Source organism: Podarcis bocagei, assembly GCF_964188305.1.
Source record: "Podarcis bocagei genome assembly, chromosome: 4".
NCBI classification, from domain to species: domain Eukaryota; kingdom Metazoa; phylum Chordata; class Lepidosauria; order Squamata; family Lacertidae; genus Podarcis; species Podarcis bocagei.
The window spans coordinates 42333802-42350175 of record NC_138128.1 but is presented as its reverse complement, the minus strand read 5'-3'; the positions used below and the strand labels follow the sequence as shown (position 1 = coordinate 42350175).

General features: G+C 40.7%; 1 protein-coding gene across 2 annotated transcripts in view; it reads left to right on the top strand.

Annotated features, from left to right (window-relative positions):
* Positions 1-664: 664 nt before the first annotated feature.
* Positions 665-16374, top strand: part of WDR33 (WD repeat domain 33) — a 58325-nt gene continuing 42615 nt past the window's right edge. For both annotated transcript variants that reach the window (XM_081189313.1, XM_081189312.1), the window contains exons 1-5: positions 665-822; positions 12837-13062; positions 14937-15005; positions 15550-15654; positions 16162-16257. In XM_081189313.1, the coding sequence (XP_081045439.1) occupies positions 12859-13062; positions 14937-15005; positions 15550-15654; positions 16162-16257 (474 nt within the window). In that variant the 5' untranslated portion in view covers positions 665-822; positions 12837-12858. The remainder of the gene's footprint in view (positions 823-12836; positions 13063-14936; positions 15006-15549; positions 15655-16161; positions 16258-16374) is intronic.

Sequence of the window (16374 nt, the reverse complement as noted above, 5' to 3'; positions counted from 1 at the left end):
GGTTCCTTAACCCCCTAGTTTTTATCTGCTGCAGAAAATTGTGCAAATTGGCCTTCCTTCCCATCTAGTACTTTTACATCCCAAACCTATGGCATTATTAGGCTTGCCTAAGTCTACTGACTGCATTAGAGATGGAGATAGAAAACCATTGAGGTATTACCATTGATTTCTTGTGATGACTGAGATAACTCATTAATTAATTCTTCGTAAACTACTTTGTGGGCTTTTTTTTATTGCACCATACAATCCTCTCCTCTTTAAAAACCTCTTTATGTACGTGTAGGGTTTGCTTTCTCTCTTCTCTCTGCACCCCCAATCTTGGTTTTTCCTGCCAGGAGTGGTCGGTCAGGTGTCATTGGGCTCCAACTTCCACCATCCCTGGCCATTGTCCATGCTGACTGGGGCTGGAACACTCTTTTTCTCACTCCTCTTCTGGACTATAATCAGCACAGAAACAATCCTTCTAAAAGTCAAAGAATCACCACTATTTGGAGACCTTTTGGGAAGTCTAATAAAGGTCTAAACTGCTGCTCCCGCTCCCCGGCCTGCTTTCCAGTTCCGCCACAGCAGCCAGAAACCCGTCGCAAGAAGATGTCGTCACTTATTCATAAGGAGTACGCGCATGCTCAGCGCCTTCGCTCCTCCCTCCCTTTGGCTGGTTCCCTCCGCGCGCGCGCGATGACGTCGTTCATGTGCACCGCCTCCGGTCGCTGGTGGGGAAGATGGCGGATGGTGGCGACGGCTCGTGAGGCAGCAGCTTCCGGGATAGGCGAGCTCTAGGTTTTTGGGCCCCGCGTACGGGGCTCTGTGAGCGGCTGCTTTGTGAGTTTTTCTCCTTGAGGCGATTGGCGGTGGGGAGGCAGGGGTGCGGGAGGGAAGGAACCCCGGCGACCCGGAAGACCGCCGCGGCTTCCGCCATCTTTAGGCCGCGAGAGGTGCCGCTGTTACGCTATTGGCGGCGGAGGGGCCTGTGGCTGAAAGCCGGGGCAGGAGGAGGACGTTGTGAGGAGAGCGGGAGAGAGGCCGGCGTGGGGTTAGGAGCGAAAGTTTGAAAAGAGCCGCAAAGTCTTCAGTCGAAGCCCGGTAGGGGAAAGCCGACCATCCATCTGCCCTGCTGTTTTGGGCGCAATAAGTAATTTCGGCCTCGCCCTAAGATCCACAAGAGTAGCTGAAGAGTTCCTTGGGTGCAGGGTAGCAGCTGTGTGTGGGATCGGCGCTTTGGGATCCTTTCCATTCAGGGCGCACCTCAGCCACTCACTCGCTAGGTGTCCCTAAGATCAACGCCGCCTTACCAACCTCATCTCCTCGTTTGTAAAAGGGGGGGGGGGTTGATTATGACAGGCCTCCTTACAGGGGTGTTGTAAGGGTCAATCACTTGTAGATGTGTAGGACGCTTTAGTGACCTTTAACGTATGCTAGGTAGATGATAAATACAAGCTTCATATAATTATTTTGGAGTGTAACTTCTTGGTGTACAAACATGTAACTTCTTGCTGTACAGACATGCAGGGTTTCATTTAGAGACCTTTAATGTATTCTAGGTAGATGATAAATACACGCTTCATATAATTATTTTGGAGTGTAACTTCTTGGTGAACGAACATGCAGGGTTTCAAGTAGCATTCGATTTAAGCAAAACAAGTAGCACCTATAACTGAGAACAAGCTCAGGCTGTGTTCCCGAGTGCAGTATTTGGCAGAAACTCAATTGAGTACAATGGGAACTGATTTGAATAAGCATGCATAATGTTGCTGTCAGTTGTTAGTTTAAGAGCCAATAAGATGTATTAACAATGCAAACATATTAAATATATATTTCCATTGTGCAGGAACCTTATGAATATGTTAGGAAAGACTAATACTTTTGCATTTTTTAAATGTTAGAACAGCATATGCACTGAGAAATTCAATGCAAGTTACAGAAATTGGTTAGGATCAGGTTTTTTTACCAGTTACACTCTTATGTTGAATTGCTATCTTATTTTATCAAGAAGTCATGATTCCACAATTTTCAAAAATACTCATTGTGTGAGTAGGACCAGTATGTGAGTAGGATCATGCTCAGACAACATTCCTACCATGTACTACTTGACATACATGCATTTGTTATAAAGGTTTGTATATAAACATTTGTTATAAAGCCTGTAGCTTTCTAGTTTCTAATATATTCAGTATTAAAGTAAATTTCACATGTTCTCAGAACGCAGGTGTCTACTTTAGAATGAACTGAAACTTAATACTACAGAATGTTTCAGTTGTGTGAAATGTTTCAGTGGTGCAGGAAGGTAGGATGTAAGTTTACTTTAAAACTTACATCCTACCTTCCTGCACCACGGAAACATTTCACACAACAATGTTTGAGACAAACATTACATTTTTGCTGGTAAGCCGTAGTTTTGTTCATCTTAAAGTAGAATATTAATAAACCAATAAAATACTGAAGATTTTATTTCTAATGCTTATTAATCGTACATAGTTTACACTTCAAATGGAATAGTTTAATCTGTTAGTTGAAATAGTAGCTAACATCTCAAATATGTAAATATGATACCCTTGAAATAGTCATTCATTTCTGCAAAAGGAATTAGTTTGACTTCTTAATTTCGAGCTTTTATTTTTATTCCTGAAATTTGGATATAAAACTAATTTGTATTAATTGCATGAACAGTTTTCAATTGTTCTGCAAACAAATCCAATGGGGGGTGTAATGCCCAGAGAATGCATAGTTGGTACACATACTGAGCAATCCTAACTAGGCATATATGCAAGGATTTCCAGGAAACAGACATGCTGATGTATATATTATGTAAGTTGAATTGCACCCTAACTGCTGCTGGCCAGGGTGGCACAGCCTGAGTTTGGGTGTCCAGTATAAACCTTCATTTTCTGACCTTTCCTTGCCTCTAATAATTACAGTTGCATTTTGGGTGGTATAAATTAAAGCAAATTCTGTGTATGGAACAAATGAATGAATGAAATTAGGACACCATGTAACTTTTTTATCTCTCTGTTCAAGACATCCATCCCCACCCTTAACATACACTATTTTGTCCTTTAATTCTGGTAGCTTAGTTTGCCTCAATAGGGCTCTCCCTTTGCCAGAGTTAGTAGATATGCCAGAGTAAGTAATGTGCACTGGTCAAAGTGTGCAGTCAGCAAGTGGAGAGTTATGTCTCATCCCATTCTCTCCCACCTGGTGTATCTGGGGGTTAGGATTGCACATTTAAATCTTGACATGTTGAAATATTCACTTTGTCAACAAGCTATGATGAATACCGTCACATTGCATGCTCTCTTTAGTTATCCATATGTAAAAAAAAAAGCAGGAGTATCAACACTTTCCACTTGAATCAAACCTGCCCTATAATTTTTTTAAATTACAAATCTGCTGCTCATTAAGTTATGCCTTCACTTTACTGAAATAGTCTAACAATGCCGGGCTAGACCCAGTAGTGACTTTCTGCTCACATAGGCTTGCTTTCTATGAATGGAAAGAATTTTGGTCCAATAGAGACTCTTGTAATGGGAGAGGTGATTTTTGATAGTTCTCCTTTCCCACCTGCAGTGCCCTCCCAACTGTTCCAGAGGGATCTCCAACCCTCTTGAATATATTTGAATGGGGAATTGGCAAAAAGTTCTTACCCACCCCTCCTTCAGTCAGTGGATGATAGGAGCACCCTTCCTGTGGCCAGAACTGGATCTAACCTGCTTGTTTACCTCACAGACAGTTCCTCTCTGCTTTATGGAGGAAAAAATCATGCATACCGTATTTTTCGCTCTATAAGACGCACCAGACCACAAGACGCACCTAGTTTTTGGAGGAGGAAAACAAGGAAAAAAATATTCTGAATCTCAAAAGCCAGAACATCAAGAGGGATCGCTGCGCAGTGAAAGCAGCAATCCCTCTTGCTTTCTGGCTTCTGGGATAGCTGCGCAGCCTGCATTCGCTCCATAAGACGCACACACATTTCCCCTTACTTTTTAGGAGGGAAAAAGTGAGTCTTATAGAGCAAAAAATACGGTATATTTATTCAAACTAATAATAATAATATTTACAGAATATCTAAAAACATAATAAAAGCAACAACATAAAAAACCCCTGATACAGGAGTGCCTTCAGATGTCTTCTAAAAGTTGTGTAAGTCTTAAAAAAAAGAATACTGTTTATTTAAGTTGTGTAATCATTTATCTCCTTGACATCTGAAGGGAGGGCATTCCACCGGGAGGGCGCCACTACCGAGAAGGCCCTTTGCCTGGTTCCCTATAACTTTGCTTCTCACAGTGAGGGAACTAGCAGAAGACCCTCAAAGGAGGACCTCAGTGTCCAGACTAAGGGGTGGGGGTGGAGATGCTCCTTCAGGTATACTGGGCTGAGGCCATTTAGGTTGCCACATGCTCTGTTACTGAGAACGTTGTCAGTTGGAGTGCTGTTGTTCCTGACTGATACTTTCAAAATGTCTTCTGTTTGGAAGACTCTTACCAATGGCTCACTCCACTCTTCACCCCATCCTGCATCAGAATGCAGAAGGAGTTGAGGGTGATTCAGGGTGTATCATTGTTTGGTCTGGAAGATGCCTAACTTTTTTCTCTATTTTTTGTCGTGGTCTTGTGGGTCCCCTCAAGGCACACTGGGGATCAGAGTCATTGTTTATTTTAAATAGAATTACTTGAAGATCCAATTAATTGCAGAATGATTTTATTATAAGTACATTATCTGTAAGACTATAATCTTAGCATAAAAAATTAGAAAGGCCTAACTAATCAGATGAGGAATCAAATCTAGCAGACACATATTACAGTTTTGAAATCTGTCTCACTGTTTCATCATTCCCCTGAAAATGAGATTTGGTGTGACTTCTTAATTAGTTGTCTTCAAGAGTGTATTGAGACACTGTGGGGTGGGGTGATTGTTGGACTAGGTTTGAGAAGATCCAGGTTCAAATCCCTGCTAAGCCATAAAGCATTTTAGATCAGTCACTATAACTGAAGACCAATCTACCTCACAGAGTTGTTGTGAGGATAACATGAAACTATAGAAACCATCTACCCTGCCTTGAGATTCTTGGAGGAAAAGTTGGATATAGATTTAGTGAATAATATAGTTGTTGTGTGGAATAGGCAAAATGTAATTGGGTCACAGTAGCTAGCCACGTAAATCAGTATGCCCATCTGTAGTTTGTCTTGGACATGTAGTAATTGATATTTATATTACGTTCCAGGATCTAAAGATTTTAAATAAAAACTCATTACAACAAATTTCTCTGAATGGAACCAGTTACTTGAATTATGGCTTTGCAGAAAAGCTGGCTTTCTAGCAGTCTTCAAGGAGCCTGCTCCAGAGTAAGAAAGAAGCCCTGGGAGTTGCAGTCTGTAGAGATTTAAAACCAGTTTTGCTTCTAATTGTAAACAGTTAGTGTCTGGGGGAAATGCCTGGCTTTCTGAAGTTAGATGGGATTCATTATCTTCCACCTCGTTCTACAAATATTTTGGGGCGCTTCATAATTAAGTTACCTTTTGCACTCTGGAGAGGTTATACGAGGGCACGTACATTGTTCCTAAGACATGCAGGGTTTATAATAAGAAAATGACAAAATTCAAATTGTCTGCAGAGCAGTTCATTGAAGAATAAAATGGGATATTTCACTTTGGACATTTGTCTGCATAAAATTCAGGTCTATTTCTATTTAAAGAAAGTGATTGCACATGAAGAATAAATATTAATATGCAAGAATCCTGACTAGCAGCACAACCCTAATCATACCTATTCAGAAGTAAGTCCTATTGAATTTAATGGGATTTACTCTCAGGTAAGTAGGGTTAAGATTGCAGCCTAAGCAACAAGTGCTAGGATTTAGAAATATGTTGAACTTGCTCAGGTGCAGATACCAGGTGTGTTAAACTATGCCATGTACACTTAAAGTCAGATTTCAGTGGTACAACATCCCACGCTTAACCCCTAAAATGGGACTGCTCTCAAGCAGGAAATGTGAAACATAGTATTCATCGGTGGACTAGCTTATGTGCAATCAAATTACTGATTAATCTGTTGCAGAGAATCGGTTCGAATCTGCAATCTTTTTACTAGTAATATTCATTATAATCGATCAATATTCATTTATAGCAGGATGCTAAAACCATGGCTTGTATAAGTGTCCAGAAGCAAATTAGTGTCCTAAGCCCATTGTTCAGCGTCTTTATAAACTATTTGGACAAAGTAATTGAGAGGATTCTTGTCAAATTTGCAGATGACACCAAACTGGGAAGCATAGCTAATGCCACAGAAGACAGAATCAGGATTCAGGATCACCTTATCAAATTGGAGAACTGGGCCCAGACTAATGAAATTCACTAGGGACCAATGTAAGGTTCTAAAGTTAGATAGGAATAATCAGATAACACAAATATCAAATGGACACATGGCTTACCAGTAGCACATGTGAAAAGGATCTAGGGGTCTTAGTAGACAACAAGCTTAACATGTGTCAATAGTGCAGTGCAGCAGAAAAAAGCAAATGGCTATTATAGGCTTACCAACAGAAGTATAATGTCCAGGACAAGGGAAGTAATAGATCACTCTATTCTGCCCTGGTCAGACCACACCTGGAATACTGTGTCCAGTTCTGGGCACCAAAATTTAAGTAGTATATTGGCAAGCTGGAACATTTGTAGAAGAGGGTAACCAAGATGATCCAGGGTTTGGAAACCAAGCCTTATGAGCGAGAGCTGTGGGAGTTCCAGGAACCTGAAAAGGAGGAGCCTAAGAGGAGACCTGATAGCCACCTTCAAATATCTATAGGGTTATCTCATGGAAGATGGAGCAAGCTTGTTTTCTCCTGCTCCATAGGGTAGTACTCGAGCTAATAGATTCAAGTTAACAGAAAGGAGATTCTGACTAAACATCAGAAAGAGCTTTGTGACAGTAAGAGCTGTTTCACAGTGGAACAGATTCCCTTGGGAGGTGGTGGACTTTCTTTCCTTGAATGTTTTTAAGGAGTGGTTGGATGACCATCTGCCACGAATCTTGTAGTTGAAATTCCTGCATTGCAGGGGTTAGACTAGATGACCCTCGGGATTCCTTCTAGCTCTACAATTTTATGATTCCATGATTCAAAGGAACAATTCTGTGTACTTTTGCTATAATTTTACAATCTATATGGCACTACAAATGTGAGGTCCAAGCACCTCCTTCCTTTCTCATTTTTGAATTCTACTCATTTCTGGTTCCCAAAGATCCAACAAAGCATCTTAAAAGGAAAATATACTGTGCTATATATTCTAATGGATCTTAGATATATTATATTGATAATTTTTTGGACTGCGGGTTTTAACTACAGATGTCCAGAAATGTTTCATAGTTATATCTTGCTTTGGAAACAAAAGGTCATATATAGTGATTCCAAACCCATTTATGTGATATTTATCTTGTATGCAACTTTCACACAGATGTTTTTGTGCCTTGCCGATGCAATTCCAGAATTGATCTTGGTAACACTGTTCTGGGTTTTTTGGAAAAAATTCTGGCGTTCTAAATATATTAGAGTCTGATTTAGCATATTAATACAGTACAGTGGTACCTCGGGATGCTAACGGGATCCGTTCCAGAGCTCCGTTCGCATCCCAAACAGAACGCAAGGCGCGTGCGTGGGTCACGTTTCGCTGCTTCCATGCATGCGCATGACGTCATTTTGAGCATCTGCGCGAGCAGCGAAATCCGGAAGTAACACGCTCCGTTACTTCCGGGTTGTCGCGGAGCGCAACTTGAACGCGCTCAACCCGAAGCACATTCAACTCGAGGTATGACTGTACATGGTATAATAATTTTGTTAATTACCCATTCATATATTTAGTAAGCATAACTAAAAGGAAATTCTGATTTTATGTGCTATATAAATATATCAAAAAAATAAATTTTCCAAAAACATTGTAACTGAAAATGCACAATCTTATTTGAAATTTATATTTAAACAAATCCAAAACTTTAGTTGGAAATTATTTTTACTGTAACAGTTATAAATATTCCCCCAAATGGAAACTCTGTAGTACAGTGGAACTGTTCGACTTCCAAAACATTTGAAAACCGAAAATCAAGGGATGGTCAGCAAAATCCATTGAAAAAATGGATAAACGTGCCTTGGAAGCCTTTAACGAAAACATTCACTTGTCGATGTTCAGGTTCGTCAATGAAGTCGTTTGAGAACCAAGATTCCACTGTATATACCATATTTACTTTAATGTGCCATCGAATCTAATGTACACCTCAATTTTCAGAACCTTGAAACCAAAAAGTATTTGCTGGCGAATGTAAATGTGCTATTGAATCTAATGCACACTTTAATTTTCGCAATGTTATTTGGCAAAAAAAGTGAGCGTTAAATTTGAGTAAATACTCAAATTATATAAGGTACTTCCTTATATTGATTACAATTTGGCGAAAAATTAAGGCACAGGAAACTTCTACTAATTTTAACTTACTTAAAAATAACTACATCATCTTCATACAGTGGTACCTCGGGTTAAGTACTTAATTCATTCTAGAGGTCTGTACTTAACCTGAAACTGTTCTTAACCTGAAGCACCACTTTAGCTAATGGGGCCTCCTGTTGCTGCCGCGCCGCCAGAGCATGATTTCTGTTCTCATCCTGAAGCAAAGTTCTTAACCCGAGGTAATATTTCTGGGTTAGCGGAGTCTGTAACCTGAAGCGTATGTAACCTGAGGTACCACTGTATTTGACTCTTAGAGCTAGTCATCTGAAAAGTTAATTAAAACTTTGAAACTGCCCAATTTTCCTATATCAGACATTGCTTGAAATAGAAAAATCTCTTTAGGATTTTTTCCATTACACACAATTTTATGTGGGAACTTTGGTGGTAGAGAAGGAAAAATAAGTAGCAGTAACCTGAGTAGTTAAAGAGAAGATCACTAGTCACCTCTGCTTAATTCTTTGTAAGACTGTTCAGATGAGTGTGATTGGTTGGTCAGCACTTAATGCAGGTAATCTTATGTAAGGCTGTTCAACAATCATTTCTGTACTGAGTTTGTAGGCTGTAGAAAGCCAGTTCTAATACTAGTGTTACATAGCTTCCAGCTTCATTGAGATGTTAAGTCTGTGTGAGCAGCTTGTACACATCCCTTTGGATACTCTACCACCAAAAATGAATGAAAATAATAATAATTTGTTATTTTATAAAAAGTAAATGATGTATATAAAGCAAATACATAGGCAAACTGGTTTTTTTGGGGGGGAAACAAAAAATTCATATTTTTATTTACAAAAAAGCCTTTTTTATACTTGTGTGTTGGCACTTTCAGCTTGCAAATGCAACAGTGTTGTGCAGCAGAAAATTTGCCACTGCTACATTTTCCATTGACAAAGACTTGTATAAAAAAGTATTGTTGGAAAAAGAGAAATAAATCCATAGCATAATGAATAAATGAATAATTTTTGTCAAGAAACTGTCCCTAGGAAGTATGTATGTGGTTGGTCTGGGTGACGTATTGATACATCACCCAGGACCAGTTTGAGGGCCAGAGTGTGATGGTGCCTTCACCCAGTGGTATATCAGAGGTGAAACCACCACTGCTCCTGAGGTTTCACTGGCAATGTACCATTGGGTGAAGGTGGCATTACGCTCTGGCCCTCAAACCGAGGGAGGAATAAGCCACAAGGTACCTTGGCACGCCAGACATTGGTGGTAGAGGGAGTCCCTCCACTGCCAGAATGTGGAGGAACAAGCTCCATCATGGCTTAGCATGTCATCTGAACCAAGGCTTATGCTTAAGCAGTCTTTGGAGTAACCACAAACTGTAACCTCCTGGTGTGGTATTTATGCAACATATCTACAGTGTACAACACTATAAGGCAGTGGTGGCCAAACTTGGCCCTCTAGCTGTTTTTGGACTACAACTCCCATCATCCCTAGCTAACAGGACCAGTGGTCAGGGATGATGGGAATTGTAGTCCCAAAACAGCTGGAGGGCCAAGTTTGGCTACCACTACTATAAGGAGTTTCCTGTGCTCCTAACACAGTACACTTTTTATCATTTAGAAACTGAACAAACTAAATGAAATCTCAGCTTATAAAGGACATCATAATATTTATAGGAAGATAGTACTGCTGGTACTTAGTGTTCATCATTTATATAAAACTTATTTTTATAAAGTACTCTGTAATCTCTATTGACACATTCACAACAGCTCTGAGCAGGACACTTTTTTCTTAGCTACAGATTGGAAACTTGGAAACATTATCTTCCATGACCAAGGTGAAGCTTGAACCCAGACAAGGCCTTTGGTATACCCACTGGCTTCTTAATCCATGTTAGCTATATTTTAGCTAAACAAGTAGCCTCTTGCAGGTCTTTTACATGGCATCAAAGTTGTTGAAATTTGACATCTGAATTTTCAAGCAGAAATACAGCAGATGACTAATTTGGAAGTTAAGCATTTTAACACTGTTATATTGCAACAGATGGTTAAATGGTTTCATATACATAATAACTGCAAAATTATTTCACTCTAGCCTGTTTCTTGAATCTTGTAAATTCTGTAATTATAAGCTCTTTAGAACAAAGATGGGAAATGGTACTTGTATGTACTAAATAACTGGAATCATCATTTTTATAGTTTGGTTGCAAAAGTAGTCTAGTCCCTTTTGTTTAGAAATGGCTTGCCATTGGTATTATTGGGGTGACCCAGAAGTTCGGTTTTCTTACTTATTTCTTCTTACCAGTTTTCTTTCAAACATACACCTTACATTTGCTCCCTGAAGGTAAAATAAAGGTGGCTGTCACAAAATATTCCAGAGAAATGCCATTTTGATTTTGTTGGTGGTTCTAAAGGGGGTGTCATTGTCCCCATATGGCCTTTATATATACAGAATGGGCAGCATGGATACATTCCTGTGCCGGACTATGAGAGAGGGGGAAAGTTAAGTGTGTCCTGAAAACCTTTACCAGCAGCTGCTTTACTTACCGGGCTGTAAGGGAAGGGGAAGGAGCTGAACTGGTATGTACCAGTCACTAGATGCAGCCCTTATAGGATTCAAGGACTCTGACCAGGCAGTTGTAGCTGGCTCCTTCCTCCTCAGTCCTCTTCCAGATATAGTGTGTCATAGGATCTAATACCATCGTTTGCTACCTCTCTCTATCTTCCAAGAGGCATTACAGTGGTACCTCGGGTTACAGACGCTTCAGGTCACAGACTCTGCTAACCCAGAAATATTACCTCGGGTTAAGAACTTGGCTTCAGGATGAGAACAGAAATCGCGCGGAGGCAGCGAGAAGCCCCATTAGCTAAAGTGGTACCTCAGGTTAAGAACAGTTTCAGGTTAAGAACGGACCTCCAGAACGAATTAAGTTCTTAGCCCTTAACACTGACAACTGTATCAGAGTACGAGGACATGTTCCAGCCATGCAACAACACTTAGATGTGATACGGCGCCAGTGAGGCGGGTGGCCTTGGGAGAGCTCAAAGGCCGGAGAGAGAGGACAAAGCTGCATTTGGCTCTGAAGCCTGAGGTTTCCCCCGACTGGGCTAGATAACGTCCTGTATTTTCTTAGGGGAAAGATAAAAGGCCAGACTGATGAAACCATTTTTCATATGTATTTTTACTGATTTAAATTTGTATTCCAATTCTTCACTGAAGTCCTTGAAGTGGCTTATAACATCCACAATTCTGTTAAAAGCCTTACAGTGTAATAAGCATAAAAAAGAAGTTAATCCAAGAGAAGTAAGTGTGAGTGGGGGAGAAAAGACATTAGAAAACAGAAATATAGAAGACCAAGAAATATAGAATACCGAGCAGAATAAAAACGTTTTTGTTTAAAAATAAAAAATCCTGCCACACATAGAATATGTTAATTTGGAAGAGAGCTGCAGAAGGGACTGCTTTGAGCTGTTCAGGAGTAGGCGTATAATGGGACCTTTGCCTGCAGCCTCATCCCCTGAGTTCTCTCTTACAGTGCAGCTAGTGCTGCTGTGATGGGGAAGGTGACATCATAGCTGAACCCAAGAGCTTGTAGTGATGGTGTATTTGCCTGCCTGCCTCCAACAGAACCATTTTAAATTAGAAAAAATAACCTTAATTTAACACTGACAATTGTTTAACAAACAAGAAATGAGCTTTCACTCTACAAGTGGAGTGTAAGAAAATTCATACGTTGTCCTTCTCAAAAATCGAAGTCAATACTTGTCTTTGGTTGTAGTTAAATACTTATTTAATATAGTATTACTAGCTTGTGCATTGCCACCTACAAGGTAATTACTGTGTTACTTTGCTTCTGTGGTGTGTGAGATCAGTTACTAATAGTTTTAATTGACTCACAAGGGAGTACAAACCTATTTTGGGAAGCCATATCCTGTTTTCAGTATTGCATTGTACATTAGTTGTACAATAGGAGGCCCTATTGATTGTTGCACCACTCTCAGAAGCTGGTGGGTAAGAGTGGGAGAGGATATTATCTATAGCAACCCCTAAGTTGTGGAACTCCCTCCTTGCATGGATGTGTCTGGCATCTTCCTTATATAGCATTTGGCAAATGCTGAAGGCACATCTCTTTACCCTGACTTTGGATAGCTGATATGTATATTTTTAGGTCCCACCTTATTTCTGTGATTGTAAGTTGTTTTAACTGTTTTTACTATTGTGTTTTAGTTGTTGTAATGGCTCTGGGGCCTAAGGTGAAGGGTGGATGATGATGATGATGGATGAAATGATGGGCTAATGTTGCACATGTTTAAAAGCTGCCTTGTTTATGTGAGAAATTCTAGTATTATTCAGATTTCTTATATCTTGGCATTCCTAGTTGAAACCTTCATTTTTAATTGTTTATTTTAGATCTTCCAAAGCAAAAGACACCATGGCTACAGAGATTGGATCACCGCCGCGGTTTTTCCATATGCCAAGGTTTCAACACCAGGCCCCTCGACAACTGTTCTATAAGAGACCTGATTTTGCTCAGCAACAGGCAATGCAGCAGCTCACTTTTGATGGAAAACGTATGAGAAAAGCTGTGAACCGAAAAACTATAGACTATAATCCTTCTGTAATCAAGTATTTGGAGGTATGTTAGGAACCTGTTGTACCTGCAATTGTTACAAAATGTTTTAGCTTAAAAGACAAAAGAAGCAAATAATTATTAAGCATGAGTTTCTAGTTAGTAGAGATTTTGCCAAATAGCTTAATAGATTTTGAAAAATAGCTTAAAATGCTGAGAGTAGCTATGGAAAATGAGGGATTCTGTTCCCAAGTCTGAACCATTTCTCACTATGCACTTAAAAATTTCACACCAAAAATGCCCTAGAAAGAGGCAAAAATTATACTTCTTATCAGCCCTCAGGAGACTAATAGAAACACCAGTTAATCTTTCATATCAGGTATGTGAAACCTAGGGAAACAGCAACACTTAGAACTGTTGTTTACTTTTCCTGCCAGTGAGAGGTTACTTTCCTGCCCTCACTAATGAATGTTTAAGACTCAAGCACTAAGCTTTAACTGTGGTCTGATCTCTTTAGAGCACAGGTGTCTTAACCTGTGGGCCTTCAGATGTTGCCAGACAACAGCTTCCATCATCCTTGACCATTGACCATGGTGGTTGGCCTTGGGAGTTGGAATCCAACATATACCGTATTTTACGCTCTATAGGACGCACCGGACCATAAGAGGGGGAGAACAGGATTTTTTTTTTTCTTGTTCTCCCCCTCTAAAACAAGGTGCATTCACCCAAAGCCTCCGGAGCGCAGCGGGAGTTCCTGCTGAGCTCTGGAAGCTTCAGGCGGCTACCTTGGAAGCCTATAGAGCGAGAGGGGTCGGTGCGCACTGACCCCTCACGCTCTCCAGGCTTCAGTGAAGGCAACCCGAAGCCTCTGGAGTGCGGCGGGAGTTCCCTCTGGGCTCCGGAGGCTTTAGGTTCCTTTCAACCTGCTCTTTGGGGCTGGCGGGGGGAAGCACTGCTTTCCCCCACCACCAGCCTCAAAGACGCCTGAAGCCTTTAGAGCGCAGCGCAAGTTCCCGCTGCACTCCAAAGGCTTCAGGCTTCGGGGACAGCCTTTAGAGCCTCCGCAGGGCAGCGGGGTGCAGGCACCCCGCTGCCCTGCGGAGGCTTTGTGCAGCCATCCCCAAGCTAGAACAGCGAGTCTTGCTGTTCTGGCTTCAGGGACAGCCTTTCTAGCCTCTGCAGGGCAGCAGGGTGAAGGCAGCACCCCACTGCCCTGGAGAGGCTTTGCGCATCTAACCCCAAGCTAGAAGAGTGAGACAGAGCGCTCCGCAGTGCTCCGTCTCCCTGTTCTGGCTTTGGGCTTAGCCGCACAGCCTGCATTCGCTCTATAGGACGCACACACATTTCCCCATAATTTTTGGAGGGGGAAAAGTGCGCCCTATAGAGCGAAAAATACAGTATATAGTGTGTCATAGTTTACCTACTCCTAACCCAGAACAGAAGTGGATTTAGAGGAGCATGACCAGTTTGCCCACACTGGGCACCAAGCCGACAGGGCACCACAGGAGGCGCTGCAACAATGACAAACAATGGAACACTAGAAGTGGGGGCGCCAAATTTTGGTGTCTCACAGAGCGCTATTGAATTTTTAAAGCCCAAAGTCCTCTATTGCCTGGAGAGTGTTTCCCATTCTGAGTGCGATGTGGGATTTTGTTTATCCTGTGGCCTGATTCGAACTGGTGCACTTTGGTAGCAAATTTGAAGAGGAAATGATTTTTTTTTACTTTGGGACATTGAGTTCAAGTTCTTGAACTAATTTGCACTGATTTGAAGAAGGAAATTGCCTGTTCCTTCTAGAAAATGAAACACGCTGCATTCCTTTTCCAAAAATAGCACTACACTGCAGGCACCGATAGGCAAACATTGTTTCTCATTTGGTACAAGCTAGCTAGCAGGTTTTAACCAATAGTATTAATGAAAATGTTTTTTCATCTTTCCAGAACAGAGTATGGCAAAGAGACCAACGGGATATGCGGGCAATTCAGCCTGATGGAGGGTATTATAATGATGTAAGTACACATGTTTATTTATCCCCTGGACAGTAAAACATTTTTCTTCTTCCTGAAAGATTGAAAAATTGGTTTAAGCTGTAATTCTCTATTTAAGTGTGGGAGAAGTGAATAACAACATTAATTGTACTATAGAAACTTGATTTTACAAGTGGATTTGAAAGAAGATGAATTCATTTAGTCACATTCTAGTATGATGATCCTGCTAAAGCTCTAGACATGGATTCAAAGATCGTATTATGTGAGCAGAAGGCACTTTGGCTCTGTGTGTATGTGTGAGAGAGGACTGCATGGGAGGACTGCATCCATGGTTTTTATCAAAGCAGATGTGCCTTCTGTTCTCATGGTGGGATTTCTGCATCCAAGCCATATTGTAATATAATTCTGAAGAATGATGTTAGGTATGCTTTTGTAGTGTCTCCACAAAATTGAGATTCTTTGGTTTACTCATTCAAGAACATAAGCTTGCAAACAATTTTCTAAAAGACTGTTTCCACATATTAAGTACCAAGAATAATTTTTAACATTTTTTCCTCTCTTTTAGCTGGTCCCTCCTATAGGAATGTTGAACAATCCTATGAATGCTGTAACAACAAAATTTGTTAGGACATCTACCAATAAAGTAAAATGTCCAGTATTTGTTGTTAGGGTAAGTATAGTGTTACACTCCATGGCACAGTGATAAATTGCTAAGAATATAGCAAGCCAGTAGTAGCTGTTTTATGTATTTTTTTAGTTCTGTTTTTGTTTTAATCAGTGGTGTAATTCTGTTGTTGTCTTTGCTGTGTTCTGCATTGTAGACAGGGTGATTTATAAATACAATAGATACTACTACGGCTACTACTAATATTAATAATAACAACTTTTCAGAATGGATATCTTTTTATGGGACACAGTGATAGTGCAAAGTATTTTTGTCAGAAATGGGCAGATTATTCATCCAGTAGTATTCAGGCACTGGAAGCAGGGCATGGGGCAACAAATAAATACCAGAATGTAGGGTGGAGGGGTGTACAGACAGTGTGTAAGTGAACCCAATGCAGACAGAGCTGCAGAATACAACTGTGCAGACATGTTGTCTGTCCTTGCGATAGACTCTGCTGTAGTGTCAGGGCAACAATTTGTGTTGTAATACATCTTAATTCTTGTCTTCCAGTGGACTCCAGAAGGGAGGCGCTTAGTTACTGGGGCTTCTAGTGGAGAGTTCACCTTATGGAATGGGCTTACTTTCAACTTTGAAACAATATTACAGGTAAATCACTATGAAAGCTGTCTTGATTAGTACTTCTTTCAGTAATCTGCTTTCTTGCCACTGTAAACAGATGGAGAGTCAGCACCGTTTTGAGCTTTATGCTTCTTGCCTTTGGCT